We start from the raw sequence: 17,880 nt of genomic DNA, 5'->3' as shown, positions 1-17,880 counted from the left end.
CTCCTCTGCTCAGTGGAGGCTAGCAAGCCCCCAACTGAGAGGCCCCTGGGGTGTTGAGGGAATGTAACCTACTGTACTCAGGGTGAATGTAGTATAGGCATTCAATAAAGTGTTCTGATGTAAAGTGTTTTAGTCTATTACCACATCCATCGAGGGTTAACTTAAAACAGGATCTACCATTTTTAAAGTTCTTTATGTGCCATGACCATCTTTTTTGTTATGACTTTAAAGAACTTTCTATATGCTTAACGCACATTAAGTGTAATAACTGTACCTAGCCTTAGTGATCCATAGATGCATTTATCCTGCCTCAGAGCAGGAAGATGGACTTGATTGATTTCTTGAGGTCCCTTCAGGCTATTTTCCTATGATTTATATCTTTTCCTGCTGGTGGCTTCCCCTGAGCAAATACATATTTCAATGATGCATCCTGAAAAACTCCAGTTAAGCAACAGGTAGGTAACTTCTCTTTTTTTTCATAAAATAACTTGTATATTTTTCAGGAATGTCTCAGGCTATAACTATAGTTCCAGATAATGTGTTGTGGTAGTTAAACCAGTACTATCTACTTGTGAAATAGGAAAACTTGAATTGCATTGTCATCATTTTCCAGTGATTCCATTTTTGGTATAGCATTCTCTGTAGTCAAGCTTGTGTAATACCTTGATTCAATTCAGGACATAGTCACTTGAGCAAGTTACCATGATGTAAATGAGGACAGAGACTTACAAGGTTGTCAGCAACTCTGTGTTAATTGCTTATGTACACACCCTTATCTGTGGAAAATGGAAGCTAATCTACATTAGCTTACCACTTTTTACTACTCATTCTTTTTGTAGGGGTTTTGTCAGAGGAAGGGCAGGAGTTTTTTATGTATGTGCTGTTGTGTGCTTATGTTAAAGAAGGCAAATTTGAGGAAGGCAACCTGCTCTTCAAAACAAAGGCAGTAAGGTCTATGATGATCCTTAGTTCCTATGAGAGTCTGTTCTACTGAGTTGGACTTGCCTGTAAGTTTTGTCTCCTACAAAGGTGAGCCTTACCATTATTGAAGAGTTCCACTGTGTCAGAGGGCAAACTTAATTGACCACAGTCTTTATACTAGAACTTCTCTGGTAATGGTGAGCCCAGACCATGAGTGCCTTGAAAATAAAGACCAAGACCCCAAATTTGATTTGAAATTCTGTAGCAATCCATTGTAGACAACAGAGAAAAGGTCTCTGTGCCATCTTGAAGAGATTCACTGTAGTGTTCTGTACCAGGTGGAGTTTCCTAAGTGATGAAGATTTCATGCTCATATTACACGGCTGTAATCAAGACACAACAGGATTAAGGTATAATGGGGGCAAGTCATTATCTGACAGAATTGAAGGGAATCTCTCATCCAATCAGATATAATTAAAAAAATGTTATTGGTGTGAGAGCTTAGCTGCAGTGAGGGATCCAAGAGCAGTCTAAAGTATGGTCTGAACTGACCGCTTGAAGGAGTGTACATTCAACCAAAGAAACCTGCCGTGACTTTGGCTACTCAGCTCCCTCTAGCCCCTATCCAGGCACAACATATAGCATTGTGTTGACTGTATATGCTAGGCAACACCCATACCAAGGAAACTCCCAGGTATGGAACATGGCCAGTCCTCACTCCTCTGAAACCCCATTGTGGTGAAGAGAATCTGCCTAACTTTGCACATCAAGGGTGTCACGTGGCCTGAGGCCTGGAGCTGGCCTGTGGGACTGCATTGTTCAGCTGGCAGGGCTCCTACAAGGGCTGTGAATTTGGGGCCTAGGTGAGTGGGGGAGCTTCATGGGAAACGTGTTGGCAGCAGGTGGTAAGTGGTAGTTCTGTTAACCCTCATGGTTGCTGTAATCATGTACACTGCTGCCACATCTGTATCCGGCCCATGAGGTTCCCTACAGACCAGATCCAGCTGCAAGAAGCTCCACCTCCAAACCCAGCCCAGAGCCGAGTGAGTTTGATATCTCAGCTGTACATGCAGAAGTCAATATTAGGGTTCTTGTACAGAACTCCCAAGGGACTTGGTAGCAAGGATTTTATGTCCTCCACACAAGACTTCTAAATGTAAGTGGCTGACTGTGAAGGGAGTTTTGCAAGGAAAGAAGGGGCTGATTTTTCTGCCATTAAGATATCAGAGTTTTCCATTAGTCATTTCTTTAAAATAAAAGTCCATGTAGGCTGAACACTGATGTTTTGCTTTTTGTGCATGGGAAGACATATGACACAATGAAAACTATACTCAAAGTACCTAATCCACAACCCACTTACCCCTACCCACCACCTGTGAGCTTTGGAGATGACTTCTTAAGTCCCCGATCAAAGAAAGATCTGGTTGGGCAAGACATGTCTACCACTAGTACAAACCTTACTCTTAATAGCTGTTTTGAATTTTTGTAGTTTAGAGCTGAGACAATCTTACACTGGGGCTCCAGACAGACAGAGGTAAATATAATCTTTTAATTTACAAGGTGGGGGATCCTGTTTTATAACCAAAGGTGAAGCGGATGATTTGGAGAAAAAATGACAAAGAAGAGAAGACAGGCTGTTGTGTTTGGCCCTGTAGTATTTGGGATTTTATTCTATGTACTTTGTAAGATAATAACCAACAATAATTATAACTTAACCTGAGCAGTACCCAAGACACAAGGAGCTCAGGGTGATGAGAAGCTGTGCCATAGAGACATGTCACTTTAAACTGGGCTGACTGCTTCACTGCAGCATGGGGGTGGCAGAAGTGTCTTGGCATCAAAGGGAAAGGGAGCATGTTTGCAGTGACAACTCCTGTGCTTCTCCATTAGAATTGCTTACTTTAAAGGACTGTGTGCCCCAAAGGACTTTCAAAGCGTTTGCGCTCTAATAAGAGGGTTGCAATACTATTAGTCCTATTAGCAGGCTCTGTTCAGCACACTCCAATTAGTTGCAAGCTGACACACTTTCTCCTGTAATATTGGCCAGACAGAAGAACTTCGGTTTCATTTTATTGTAGCCACAGTGTTTCCAATAACCCTCAGATATAACTTCAGAAGGATTTTGTGGGACCCACAGCAGCTTGGGACCCTGAGCGTGGAACTGGCAGCTTTTTATATCAAGTTCCAGAAAACCTCACCCTGTGCCTTCAGTATTATTATTATTATCGTTAGTCATGGCAGTTAGGGCTGCAGGGTGAGACTATAAAGTAATCTATTCATCAAGGAAAAGCAATGACCAATTCAATGGAGAGGAGTGTATAATAGATTTCAGTCACCTGTGTTGTCTCCATTTCCTCCTATCCCCTAAATAACCCAAAATATACATACACAGGGGTTAGCACCCTTACATGAAAAGTGTTCTGTTGCCAAGGAGCTATATGTAAGAGACAACGTGTTTTTTTAATTCAGAAAGCACATTGCTATTAGAGACTGGATCTAAAATTAGGTTTAAAAATAGGTTTTACAGAAGCACTGAGTGGTGCTACCTAATAAGGAGAATCGGAAGAAATCAGTTCAAATTAATAGCTGGTAGGGGAGTTTCTGCCCCAGATACTCTGCCTTTCAGAGACAGGTGAACAAAGTCCTTTATTAGTCAAAAGCTCGCTGAGGATGAAAGGGGCTGTGTACATACATGCGAGGCAGCATTCAAACCATGGAGTTGGTGAGGGAGGGAGAAAAATCACACTGTGTAGCTGCAGTATTTTCAGAGCCAGCTGGGATTTTCCTCCTGCTTTTACAAGTTGGAAATCTGCTGAATAATTCATGAGGAGGAGAAAGGCTGAATTTTCCTGGGATGATGTATGTGGTATGTACAGTACCACAGAAGGAAACCGCAAGACTTCATATCAGCTGCTGCTGCTCTTGTTGCTGATTGCAGGTGCTGCTTTTCTTGGCATTTTCACAGCTGGAACATCCTTGCTGCTGCTTTCCTGGATGCTGTTAGCTGCCTGACCTGGATTGTCCCTGACAGCTCCCTGCTCTGGACACTACTAGCTTCACTATGCAACCCCACTCCTGCTAGCTTTATTCTCTGGACTGTCCTATTGGTTGCCTGTGTTGGATACTACTGGACTTTGCATGCTCTGCACTATACCTGTAACCTGCCTTAGAGCCTTATTCTGGCTCCTCTCTGTCTGTGTCTCTGCTTCAAAGCCTCCTTTCCCAGGTAAGCATGAGATTTGCATGGAGGTGCCGAGACTGAGTTGCATTCAAGAAGATGCCCAACTCTTCCTGGAGTGCCAGCTCCTCTCTGCTGCTGCTGTGTGAAGAGTCCTCAGGGACCAGGATCTCTTTGTCTCTTCTGTACTCCTTGTTAGCAATATCAGGGACCTTATCCAATGTGATGGTTATTTATTTAGTCTTCTCCTTCAAGAAGCTACAGACAACCAGCAATGCTTTCATTGTGAATGGCTGTGCTGCTGACCTGAGCGTCTGTGCCCTCTGGATGCCACAGGAGGCGGTGCTGTGGCTGCTACCACCAAACTCCCCTTCTGCCCACTCAACAGGATACCGGCTGCTCCGGGGGGCGCTCCTGGGCCTTGGCCTCACTGTCTCCCTGGTCTCTCACCTTCTGGTAGCGCTCAACAGGTATGTGCTCATCACTAAAGCACCCAGTACTTACCAAGCAATCTACCAGCGGAGACATGTAGGGTGGATGATTGGACTGTCCTGGGGCCTTGCCTTGCTCTTGGTCCTGCTGCTGCCCAGGCTTTGGACACAGTGGCCTTCACAGCAGTCACCCCAGGGGCACAGTAGCAGCAGTGTGCACTATACTGCCCTGCTGGTACCTCTGGCCATGCTCAGCCAGACAGCACTGCTGCTCCACTGCTATCTTGGCATCGTGAGGCGGGTACGGGGCAGTGTCAAACGGGTCAGTGTCCTCAACTTCCACCTTCTGCACCAGCTGCCCTTCCCTGCTGCCCCACAGCCACCACGCCGGGCCCAGCGACGCCTCAGCAGCATCTCTGTGCTGCTCCTCTGCTGTGTCTTCCTCCTGGACACCCAGCCCCTGGTGTGGGTGAGCCTGCTGGGCTTCTTCCTGCAGCCCATGCCCCAGGCACTGCAAGCGACCAGCTGGCTGCTGCTCTGCTCACTGTCAGCATTCAACCCACTGCTTTATACCTGGAAGAACGAGGAGTTCAGGCGCTCCGTACGCTCAGTGTTGCCGGGAGGAGACGCTCCAGGTGTAACTGTGGCTGTGGCAGCAGCAGCCACTGCCCTCCCCACAGTGTCCCTTCCCTCTCAGGAGCTGCCACAGCTGGGTGCCAGGGTGAAGAGCATGGGTAACCTCATGCTTCACTGATCCACTTGGGGAAACATATGGCTCCCCTGGCAAGATTTGACAAGATGCTGAAACATGTAGGAGGCGTATGAGTGCAAATGACTCACTGAACCACAGAGCAAAATCCTCTACTCCCTGAAGGAGAGACTTTGGATGCTGCTTCACAGATGCTGCAAGGCTAAAATGTACATCCAACTGATTTCCTTCCCCGTGGCATGTATGTGGCCTGGGAAAGCTGATGGGGTTGGATACTTCAGAGGACCCTGTTGTTCTCCAGGTCTTTGGTTTCCCCTCTGCTTTCCTCTCAGCTTGTACACTGCCAACTGAGGTTCCTTCACAGGAGTAAGATGCTTGTGTCTAGGGGTTACAACCACTGTGGTGTAAAAATGTTGCCATGGAGACTCCTTTAGAGAGGTTGTGAACCTGGGGTTGCTCAGCCCTCCTCACAGGAAGGTGGCACTTGGTTGTGGGTGATTCAGAAGCTATTTTACAGTGGGGCTTCAGGGCTTGGGATGCTAAATAAGCATCTGGGAACTGCCTTGGCAGTCCCACCCCACTTCCAGCTCTCCATTCCCACTGCCCATCCACAACAGGCTTTCCTGCCTTCTCAAGTGGAGGCCCACACGATGTGCAAGGGTAGAAGGTCTGTCCTTCTGCGGGCATCTTCCAGGAAGGGACATCTACCCTGCCCCCTCTTTCCAGAGGGCTGTTTCCACAGGACTTTCTGGGGCTTCACCCTCTTCTGCTCCTCACCTGCTTTGGGGCCGCTCTTTCCCTTGCTAGTTCTGCCCCCACTTCTTTCTCCTTTTTCTGTGAATTTGTTTCCTTTTTTGCTCTCTCCTGGCCTCTCAGGTTGACTCCTGCTTTGTGTACCTGTTTGCTGCCTCTTCCCCCAGAGGTTTGCTTCCTTCAATCCCTCACTGTTACTGATACACTGAGAAGACTGAAGCTCTTGCTATGTTGTCCCAGGGATTTGGGAGAAGGAGCTGGGGACTTGGTGCCCCTCAAGCCTCCTTTGCAGCCTGGGTCTTCTCATTCCCTGCCTGAGCCTCCCCTGCTCTGTACAGTACCATCCACAGCTCTCTATTTTTAAAGGCCTCTCTGGGATGGTAGCCAGGACTCAGATCCCATTGGACTGGGTTTAGAAGTAGTCACAGCCCCGCAGAGAAAACAGGATGGAGAGGCAACTTTTAAAGAAAAAAAAGCCCCCGATTTTAATACTTTGTTTTGGATGTTTTCTGAGCAACTCCTTAAATAAACAAATGTTGACACAAATCTCTGCCTTTGGCAATTCACTTTGATCAAAATAGAGTCTAGTCCTCCGTCTCCACATAGCATTATAATCTGTTCAGCTATTTGTCTTTGCTGTGGTAGTTCTACTTCATCAGGCACAAACTACATTATTGTTGCAAGGGGGTTTTGCAGCCTGTCCTTGTGCTAAGTTAGAGGTGCCAGGCTTGGTGGGATGGCTTCTGTTCAGCATAAATCCTTCCACTCAGGATAAATGTATCAGTGGAGCTGCTTTTCTGGCCATTACTGCAACCTCAGTACTGGTTGTAGTCAGGGACTAAAGAGCCTTTCATTTTTTGTAGCCTGCCAAGGCTTCAAAATGATAAAAGGGAAAAGACATCCTGCAGCCGGCATCATTAGCAGAGGAGAGAAGCTTCATGAGTGTATGACAGCCTGTGAACTAAAAAAAAAAAAAAAGATTTCCTAGTTCTTTACAAGACTTCCTCCTCCATATCTCAGGCACAGTCTGCTCTGAGTGACAGTGAGTATCTCTCTTGTTGTGTATCCAATTTCCATGCTAATAGGTTGTTCCAGCTTCTTTTAAGTCAGCAGGAGTTTTCCCAGTGACCACAATGTGAGTGAAGTGTAAGTCCCTAGATGGGATCCCTGGCTATGGAGGTAGCAGAACATACTGGAACCCCTGAAGTTCTCAGGTGGGTCTGGGTCTGGGTGTGCAGGCGGGTAGGGCAGAGATTACACTACAGAGAAGTTATAGGAGAGTTGTGCACCCCCTTCAGGCTGCAGGGCAATACTTGGTGCCAGCTTTTGCTTCCCCACAGCAGTACTGGCAGATATGGGTGGCTCAGCATAAGCACTGGAGGTCTGAAACTGCCCAGACATGCAAGTCAAATTCCTTTTCCCTGCAAAGGAGGAAGGGGTGAATGCCTACGCTTCTGCTAGCACTGCAGGGGCTCCAGAGCCAGGAGGTCCTGGGAGGATTCTGTCCCTGCAGCCATGTGGGGAAACTGCACAAAGATCATTTGTTCATACTTTGCATAGGAGCTGAGAGTTTGGCTCTGATGTAACTGGCACAAAGCAAGTCCATCCATGTCCCTCTGGGACTGAGGTTCCCTATCCAGTGTAGGTCTTGAGTGCATAATGTGCACTGTGCTTGACTAACTCTTGCCCTGGGCTGAAAGCCTGGACAGGCAGATATGGGGCCTACTAGCCTTTCAGGGAGGGAGGGAGAAAGAAGTGACCATTGAAACTATTCCTCCCTTACAACTGGAGCTGTATGTGAAAACAGAAAAGGAAGCCCAATATGAAACAGGAATTTAAGTAAAGATGATCTATGCATGACTATCAACATTGTTTAGAGAGGTGAGGGTACTCACTTCACAGCCTCAGCAGGACAAAGACAGCAGTGAGGAAATGAGTGTGGAATGTTTCCACCTCTCCTTTATCTTCTCTGGGGGTGCCCACCTCTGTCTGCACATATGCTGATTTCAGACCTCTCTCACCTTGCAAAGTTACTGTTCAGAATGTGCTTTAACTTAAAGCCAAGGTCTTTATTTTTCTTTAGTGTAAACATTATATGGCCAGTGGCCATGTAAGCTTGTCCTAGATCCTAGCAACCAATGTGCCTAGCCTCTATAGTAGTGGTTCTCAACCTTTTTAGACTTAAGGCACCCCTTCGGAAATGCCAGCTCTTAGTTTTCACCCAGTTTTTACTATGGAAAATAGAGCAATTCTTCTGTTGCAAAGAACTCAGAAAGCCCACAACAGGCCAGAATGTTTCTGACACTATGGATTCCTATTTGAAACCTCTCTGTTTATCTGGTAAATCATATTTGCACACCTGAGAGTGCAAATACTGAATAGCAGCATACAGAACCTTTGAGAGGATCGCAAGACATCTCAGTGTGTTGTGGCAGCCTGGTTGAGAATCACTGTTCTGTAGATACCATCTTCAGAGGAAAAACTAGACCAGACTTTCAAGAGTTATGGTTAAACACACTATCATGTATTCTGCCATCCAGGGCTGAGCATTCAGTCTAACTACTACTGAATCCAGTCATACTGTAAAAAAAAAATCCTTATGAAACCACAAGGTGATAAGGACCATCAAATTCCACTGGATCTGTGGGATATAAGGATATTCAGCACCTTGTAGTCCTAGGCTTCTAAATAGAACAACAAATGTTAAAATAACATAAAAATCAGCTAACCAAAAACAAAAACTGTCTTAATGTGAAAGCTTTTTATTTAAAGCAACTCAGATATCCAAACCAGAGAAACTTGCCCGTGTTCCCTCAAAGGACAGTGCTTAAATGCTTGCTTGTATTTCATGTGGGCAATATTTGAACTCACTTATTTAACATGTTAAATGAATGCCATTTTGTATAAAACTTGTATCACCTAAGTGCTGTGCATTCTACCCCTGCCCCCTCCCCATATGAATAATGTACTAAATTTCACATAGAAGCTGGAAAACATTTGGATGCTTCAGAGGCAATTACATCTATTGCTAATCTCAAAGGGTCATTCTTAAAATACACATGAGAGCAGAAAATGACATTGCACAGAACAAAATTATCCTCTAAAATATTTAACACAGAATCATTTGATTTAAGATCTCTCTTCATTTCAAAGTTACTGAGAAAAAAGAGAAATCCTGTGTGCCTTGACCTAAAGCCAAGTTCTTTATTTTCCTACAATATAAATACACTATGGATAGACTTGTGAGTTGGCTGTAGTGGAGTGATGCTCACTCTCCTGCCCACAGGCCAGATTTGGCCTGTGGACTGACCTGTGGGGCTCCCCACAGGTCAAGAGATTTGGCAGCAGGGGACTGGTGGCAATCAACACTGCTACTACTCTCCCATCATCACAGTTCCAAGCCCTGCAGGCCAGATGACATGGCCCTGCATGAAGGACAGGGCTGTGGGCACAATTTGGTGTGGGGTCCGATTCAGCATGTGGGGCTGTGGCCATGCAGCTGGCTGGCCCCAGCTGGCCTGGTTCCCCACACTCTGGCTACACAAGCCCACATGCTGGATCAGGCTCTGGCCAGGCCTGCGTTGCACACCAGATTAGGCCTACAAACTGACCCTGTGCCACTCATCTAGCCCATAGGGTCAAAGGTTTGGGCACTGGTGCCCTAGCAGTGTATCAATGTGCCCAGGCTCTGTAGATTCTGCCTCTGGAATGGAAGAGTAGATCAGACTCCCCTTCAATTCTTGGCCTCTCTTGACATCTCTTCTGTGCCGTGTACAACTGGATCGAAGCCATTAATCACATGCTTGATGGTAAAGCCTTTTTGTTATTAGTGACCTCTCACATGCAAAGTATAAGCCTGCAGTATGGGGGAAAGTATTCGTAGCTGCTTGTCATTCCAAATACCTGAACCTGGTAGGACAACCCAGGTAAAGCTCTTCTTTTGTCAGATGTTCTGCAACCCAAAGCTGGTTACGAGCATGACCTAAAGAATCCCGTCTCTGATTTAGAAACACTGTTTTTGATTTGCCCATTCAGGAGTATAGCCTATAGTGCCAGGTCTCTGAAGGCTACAGTTGTCATGAATCAGTCTGATGCCAGAAGCTAGAGTCAAGGCTGTTGTGTGAAACAGCCTGTAGCTGGCATTCACATTATTATAGATTGGGCTAAATCTCTTTGAAAAAAGGGGGTTTGTAACCTCTGCCTTTCATTTAAGCTAGTTGGAAGAAGCCATTAAGTTCCTTTACAGAAAGTAGGTTGTAGCCTACAAAAGCTTATGACTTTCTAAATGTATTAGTCTTCAAGGTGCCACCCTGCCCTGCCTCCTGGAAAAAGGTAAGTGAAATAATAGGGGCAAAGATGGGCATGTATCATTATGCAAGATAAAGGTACAGGTGAGGTCATTCCAGAATCATGCAGGAAAAGGGCTGTGGGTGGTATTATTTTTGTAGAGGTGTGCAACAGAGTGAAGAAGGAAAAACACTCCAGGCACCTATACACGTGACTGAGCTCTGCTCCGATGCATGCTAATTAGCATGTGTTGGAGCAAACTCAGTTGCGCTTGCCTTGAATCTGCTGGAGTGTGCTAATCAGCATGCTCCAACAGCCTCCACATCACATGTATTCAGCCTCCCTGCATTTCAAAATGGCAATGGTCCTCTACTGCCAATGATTTTGAATATTCAGTTCAAAATCATCAAACAAACTTTAGTTAAAGTGCCCTTGCCACTATTTTGAAATGTGGGACATTGAATACATGTGACACTGTGGGCACTTTAATTAGAGTGGCTCACAGAGCCACTCTAATTAAAGCACCCTCCTCAGCAGAGTATATGCATAGATGCCCTCCAAGAGGAGAAAGAGAGGGCACAGAATTATCAGATGCATCCAGTGAAGCACTCATAGCATCATCCTGAGAAAGAGCTAAGGGTGTAGAACAATAATTCTCAACCATTTTAGACTCAAGATCCCCCTCAGAAGATGCCAGCTCTGAGATATCACTTGTGTTCTGAGTACTGAAAAATAACAGAGCAATTCTCCTGTTGTAAGAGCTCAGAGAGGCCACTGCAGGTCTCAATGTTTCTGACACTCTGGATCCCTATTTGAAATCTCTAACTTTATCTTGTGAATCATGTGTAGGTGTTTGTACACCTTAACCATGCTCACATTATGCAGTACTCTGCAGCACCCATAGAAGGATCTAATGGCAACCCAGGGTGCCATAGAACCCTGGTTGAAAACCACTGGTGTAGACAAGCAGACTGCTTTAAATGGGGGAGACCTAGGCTAAATACAGGCATTAAGGAATGCCAAGGCATAAGCATTCTAACTTTTGAGCTTTACTCTAAACACCCAAGGTTAGGTCAGGAGCAAGCAGAACATGTGTTAACCCTTGTTGGGGGCAGGGGAGGCTCAGAGCCTGTCTGCATGGCCCAAGCCCTGTTGGTAGTGGGGAGCTTTTGCATACCTCCCAACATGTCCCATGGGTTCCACACGTTGCCAAAGACATTCGAGAAGAGCTGAATAGCCAAGCCACCCCTGATTGGCTGTGGCCACCATCCATCCATCCTACGCATGCCCACCTAGTGCACCCCGCACCTGCAGTGTGTGTGCACGCACGTGCATGTATCCCAGATGCCTGGGTTCTGTGTGTTTTTGTGCATCTCCCCCTGATACCTGGGTTCTGTTTGTGTTTGTGTGCATGTCCCCTGGATACCTGGATTTGTCTGTACGCATTTTTTCTGGATGCCTGGGTTGTGTGTGTTCCTATGTGTGCACTTGCATGCATGTGTCCCATATGCCTGTATTCTATCTTCTGCCCCACCAGTGCTGGTGGGTGGCCCCAGCCCTGCACAGTGGCAGGCTGTCTGGATCCATGAAATCCTAGCTTAGTAGTTCCTCACCCACGTGGACTGGGAGCCCTCCCCAGACATGTAGGGCCAAAGGGCTTTGAGTGCCTTCATCCTGGCACTGGGCCATGGGTCTCCAGCCCCAGGCTCCTCTGGCCCTTCCTGCAACCCAGGCTGGATGGGCACCATCCACCTCTCCCTCTCCAACCCCTGCCAGGGGCACACAGTGGAGCTGCAGGGGAATGCATCCCAAGAAAAAGATTTTAGTGCATTTATTAAACAAAAACTGTTCAAAGTTGCCCACTCCAGAACTTGGAACCTTCTTCTCAGTTAACATTGAGAGAGTGGGGAAAGACCCTGGCTGCACTAGATGGTTATGACTGTGACAGGGGTGGAGGGTGGGCAGCTATGGGGGCTCAGTTTAACAAACACAAAACCTTGGGGCAGCAAGGGGAACGCCAGGCATAAAACTGCTGCCCCTTGGTTAATTAAAAGTTGCAGCTTCCAAACATTTTGTGTGCATGTGCCCACCTAGCCTTGAACATCCAGTCACATGCAGCTCTGGCCTGGATGTTTGGTGGTGTTCAGGTGTGGTCTTCCCCAGTCTTACCTGCCACGACTTTGAATATTATTTCAGTGGAGGGTCCAACCACTCGGAGTCTCTCAACGGTGGAACATTTGTCCAGCAGTCTTCTGCGAGACTCCAACTCCCCTCTACCTTGCCCTTGCACCCAGCCTTGACGGGTCACTGCTGTCCTCCCGGCCAGGTTCCCAACTGTTGAGCCCCTGTTTCCTTTTGTGTCGGGGGGGTCCTCCCTGCTTACAGCATGAGCAGCCTGCAGTAACCTACCCGGTCTACAAGGCCACCACTTTTCCCAAAAGCTATCAACCCACCCAGAGGTTTCTATAACAATCAGGCTCCCTGAGCTCTGGCCCTCAACCCCTCCAAAAGTCTGAAACACAAAATCCAAACAAAGAAAAGCTATGGATACAATCTGAGGGACCCAACTGTCCCCTTTTTCAGGCTCCCTTGGCCTAGCCACTAACAACCCACCCTTGACACTGTGGGTCTATGTCAGGCCCTGTATGTGCTTGGTGTATCCTGTGGACTCCGCCACTGTTCCTCTCCCTTGTCGCCCCACCTTTGGCTTCTTTGGGTCACCTGCGGTCCTCCAATGGGCGTCTGTCCTCCCGTCACCGGCAGTAATGACACCACGTCACCAAGGGCCATACTTCGCAGCTTTTCACGCTGCCCTTGCCTCCTGTCTCCCGCCTGGTGTGCCTCTCCAGTTTCCCCAGTGCCCTCAACAGTCCCACCTGGTTTGACACTGTAGATTGCATCGGCCTCTCCAGCCCCTCTGCTGCAGCGACTGGCATCGGGATCTCTCTGTGCCCCTCTGAACTTTTCCCCGGGTTCCTGGTCCTGAGGAGCCGCCTCTGGCTCTTGGCTCTTCTCGCTGCAGCCAGCAGTCTCTGACTTGCAGAGTGTTCTGAAGAGCTCTTCCCTGCCGGGGAAAGCAGCTTCCAGCTCCTTTCATTCCTGCAGGAGTTGCAGAGCAACACCTCCTGCAGGTGCTCCTGCTAGTGTCGATCTGCCCCCTGCCTCATTGCCGGTGGCCCGTTTTATTTCTGCCAGCTGGTGATCATGGCTGACATCATCAGCTGGCCACAGCTGCATAGAGACGCAGCTGACGAGCCGCACAGTTTCCTCTGCATGTTCTGGCTTCCCTGTGAGTCCCATTTCAGGTGAGTATCTTTCTTTACCTTTTTTTTTTCTTTCCCCTCTGGGGGTTCCTGACCCTGAGGCTCCCCCCTGGTATTTTGGGGTTCTCCCCCATGACAGTGCATAATAATAGAAAAACAGTGGAGCGTTGCCTGCTCCAGAACTTGGACCTGAGCCGAGGGGTCTGCCTATTCTGACAGTGGCTGCGGTGCTCCCCCGCAGTGGGACCCAGGCCCAGAGTGTGTTGGGCTGGTGGGCCACCCTTCACCCATTCTGAGTGCTCTTGTGCCTTTTTGGGACTGGCCTGGAACCTCTTTAGGGCTCTGCACCTATGCTGGTGGCTACCAGCAGTCAGGGGTAATGAGTTGGCACAGGGAGGTGGGCTGAGTCAGTGCTGGCCCCAGCATCAGGTCTCAGGCAGCCTGATCCCTCCCCTCCCTCAATGCTGCTTTCCAGAGCAGGCCCTGATTATCTGAAAGGTCTCCCAGCCTCTGGAGCACAGGAGAGTCTTGACAGGCTCCTGTGTACTCCAGAGATTGGGCATTGGCCACACGTTCAATTAAAGGCATAAGACCCAGCCACAGAGTTGTTATACATCTTTTGTTTCTCCAGCCACCAAAACAACGCTATTTTTAAAATCCACCCATACAGATTAATTTCAAATGAAGAAGTTTATGTGCAGCATCCTGTTAAGGAAACATTGCAAATAAAAATGACAACGTATACTTTCCTCTTCCCTTTCATCTTGTAATGTGCAAGTAGATCATTGCAGATTTAGTGACAATCCTATTTCTACCTGACAGAAGCTTTTCACTTCACTTGTCTCATTTGTAGGATGACTGTTCTATTTTTGCTCTTTTAAACTACTCTTCCCCTGCATTATTCTACACCCAAACCTATCAGATCCTTTTATTTCTTTTTCTATAGCATTAAGTCTTTGCTGCAATTTTTCACTCTTAGAGACAATATTTCATGTGTATGTTCAGGGCACACTAGTGCTTGTAACAAGAGAGGGAAGGAAAATTGATGTGCACAGGAGAAGTTAAGGGTCAAATCCCAGATCCTTAGGTGTATAAATAGAACAGTGTTGACTAGGCACAGGCAGGTGTTTTTTTTCCCTTTGTACAGAGCCTTAGTAAGTACTACAATACTGTATTACAGCCCTGGTGTCTGAATTTTTAAAAGGATGTTGAAAAAATGAACAAGCTGATGAAAAGAGCCACAAAAAATATTTGAGTACTGGAGAAAATGCTCTGCAAAGAGAGTCAGAGAGTTCAGTCCATTTAGCCTATCAAAAGGAAAATTGAGAGGTGACTTGATTGCACAGTGTAAGTACCTTTCTGGGGAGAAAACAGCAGGCACCAAAGACACCAATCTAATGGAGAGAGGCATAAGAAGAATCAGTGGTTGACACTGAAGCTAGACAAATTCAAACTGGAAGCAAGGATTGCTTTTTTACAGTTGGGGTGATCAACTATTGGGGGGAAAAAGGCAAGCAGTTGATTCTCTATCTTTCAATCTTAGAAGAACAGATGCTTTTCTGGAACATGTGCTTCAGCCAAACACAAGTTATTGGGCTCATTGCACCTGAGTTAAATTCTATGGCCTGTGATATACATCAGATTACATGATCTAATGACCATTTCTGGCTAAAATCTGTGAGTCAGTGAAACAACCCTGCTATGTGGCTGTGGACACCCCTTGAAAATGAAACCAGCTGAGTTCTGGTATGCAAGTGTGGTCAGGATTTTGGAGCCCCCTAGTACAGCAGTGACTTTGTCTTAGTGGGGTTCTGTGCATCAGCTTAATAAGACTGCTAACATTATGGAGCTGAGCCTCTGACAATTCTACACTGCAGGAGACTAGCTTAACTGTGAAGAAAAAATTTGTATTAGGAAGCACAGGCAAAGCCAGAAAATAGGTAGGTGAAGCACTTGATGGGGCTTCTTTTAACTGCATTATTATAGAAATCCTCCAAATACCTCAGTCCAGAATAGAAGGTGACAAAAAAGAAGAGTTCACAAGATTCCTTTAAGCTGACTTTTCCTACAATTCTGTAAGACCGCAGCCATCATCTCCAGCCTCAAGGCTTTGTTCCCTCCTCTTTTAGAAGTGCAACAGATGAAATCCAAGCTTGTTCTTCATTAGGAAAAAATAATTCTGTTCTTGCTGGGTAGTACGTGAAAGCGTGAATGCCACTTGCAGACCAAATACTAGGGTGTAAGAACAACAAATGGAGCTGCTGTTGTTAGTAATGTTCAGACCTACCAAAATAGGCATGTAAGCAGTACAAAGGAGTGGCTTAAAATGTGTCTGCTGTTTGAATGAGCTTCTTGTTACTGTGTGAGTGGTTGCAGGAGATGGTAACTGTTACGCATTGCCATGGCTGATAAGCAGCTTCTGTCCACAGGTTCTGTTGGGCTGTGTATGAAACTTGAGCTGAGCAAGGCAGATTTGCTAACTGCACTGTCCCATCTTAACACATCAACATTTGTCTTGTAACCAAAGAGCAGAGACTGGTTCTATCTGACACTGGGTAGGCAGCAATACTGACATGCAAAGGTCCTGTTTCATCACTGCTTAAAAATACCTTGTTCCATTGTTTCGGTATGCAGTGCTGAAAGGCTCTCCACAGCCATCTGTGACAATTGGGTGTTTTGCACTGTGCTAAGTCCAGATAGTGTAGCAGATTCTGTAGTATATTAAGGGTAACTAACTGATACAGTGATATCATAAGAATACAAATCTAAACAGTAAAAAGAGCGCTCATTGTATGTGACTAGAGAAATGAAAGCACTCCCTGCAGGATTTGGGAACGGAAGATCATTTTTGTCTTTCAGCTGCACATTACAACTGTCCTGTGTTATTAATAGAAGCAGGAGAGTGAGACTAAACCATGACACTATGGGATATACATGAGCTGAATTATACAGGCATGGAAGCTTTTCTTCCATTCCTTGTGTCAGCATAGCCCTACATTCTCCTTTTTTTACATTGTTACATTACATTTATTGCATTTACTACATTATGCTGTCACCTGCTAGCAACCACTGTAATTATGGTAGTATCAGGACTTTCATTATACCTCTTCCATCATGTGCTCCAAGCATTCTATGAAATGCACCCTTGAAATAGAAATTTTGTCTCAGTCCAGGTACATTTGGGGATGTTTGGGGATCCTCTCAGTTCTTTCTAGGTTACCAAAGCATGAGTCATGCTACCTGATTATTCATCCCACCCTGAAGAAAAGTCTTTGTGTGATTTTTCTTCAGGGTGGGATGAATAATCAGGCAGCATGACTGAAAAACAGAGAGCAACACAACCAGACAAAATTCCCAACTAATGGCTTTATTCTATTCCTACTGAAAGCTGTGGGAATTCTGCATTGACTTGGAAATAGGCTCAGGCTCTGAATTTCCATCTTCTGAAGGATTTTGCAACAAATTGCCTTCCTGTGAATTGCTCTATCAGGAGTCCCAGGACAAACCAATGTGTGATTCACAGAATGCATGGCTAGGGTCAACTGACTACTACCCTCCATAAACAGAACAAAAAATAAAAATTCTGTATGGAAATTAAGTGTAAAAATCAATGTGAATGCAACACCAACAGTATATACTTAAACACAGGAAGCTAGTGGAAATGGAAGTTAACTTGAACAATTTTCCTACTTAGTATGCATCCAATGCTTTAGATTATCTCTTAGCTGACTAAATATATTACCTAAAGATATATAATACATGTAATCTGAAAAAAAAATTCTAGAAGAACCTCTAATTTAAAAATGCTTAAGACAAGTACCTCCAATTTTTTACCTTCACATGTTGATATCAGCAGAGATTAAAGTATATGGTTTCTGCTCCCAACCCTGATCACCTGTCTGTACATCACAGGTTTGAAGTTTGCTCTATATGAATAGATTTTCCAAACAATCTTTAGCTGTCAGGAAGTTGGCAAGTTATTTTATTTTGATATTATTTTTTATTATATTTTGACCACCAACATTTGGTTTGAAATATGAATATAAAAAGCACTTTAAGCTTTTAATTATTTCCAGTTGTGATTGTCTGAGATAGTGCTCATGCTAAGCAAGGCCTAGCATAATTAACAACGCACTAAAACTCCCAGAATGCTTCAAGGAGGTTGAGAAGTCAGCGATTGACATTCTGGTTCTCACTATCTGACCCTTGAATAAGAACGCTGACAGTATGATAAAAATTGCAAGCAAAGCAGTGTTTTTTTAGAAAATACGGAAATGCAAGGCTAAACCGCAAGAACAAAAACAACCATATATCACGCTGATAAAGTCTGGGGAGGAT

The 17,880-nt window shown here is 45.7% G+C and overlaps 1 protein-coding gene across 1 annotated transcript; it reads left to right on the top strand.

The window, feature by feature from the left end:
* The first annotated feature begins 3,806 nt into the window (after positions 1 to 3,806).
* Positions 3,807 to 5,386, top strand: GPR88 (G protein-coupled receptor 88). Its single transcript, XM_019528376.1, has one exon. The coding sequence runs from the start codon at positions 4,199 to 4,201 to the stop codon at positions 5,282 to 5,284; it is 1,086 nt and encodes a 361-aa protein (XP_019383921.1). The 5' UTR covers positions 3,807 to 4,198; the 3' UTR covers positions 5,285 to 5,386.
* Positions 5,387 to 17,880: the final 12,494 nt, after the last annotated feature.

Source organism: Gavialis gangeticus, unplaced genomic scaffold (assembly GCF_001723915.1).
Source record: "Gavialis gangeticus isolate Ggan-Ray unplaced genomic scaffold, GavGan_comp1, whole genome shotgun sequence".
In the NCBI taxonomy this organism is placed as follows: domain Eukaryota; kingdom Metazoa; phylum Chordata; order Crocodylia; family Gavialidae; genus Gavialis; species Gavialis gangeticus.
Note: the sequence above shows the minus strand (reverse complement) of the source record. Positions and strands in the feature narration are given on the sequence as shown.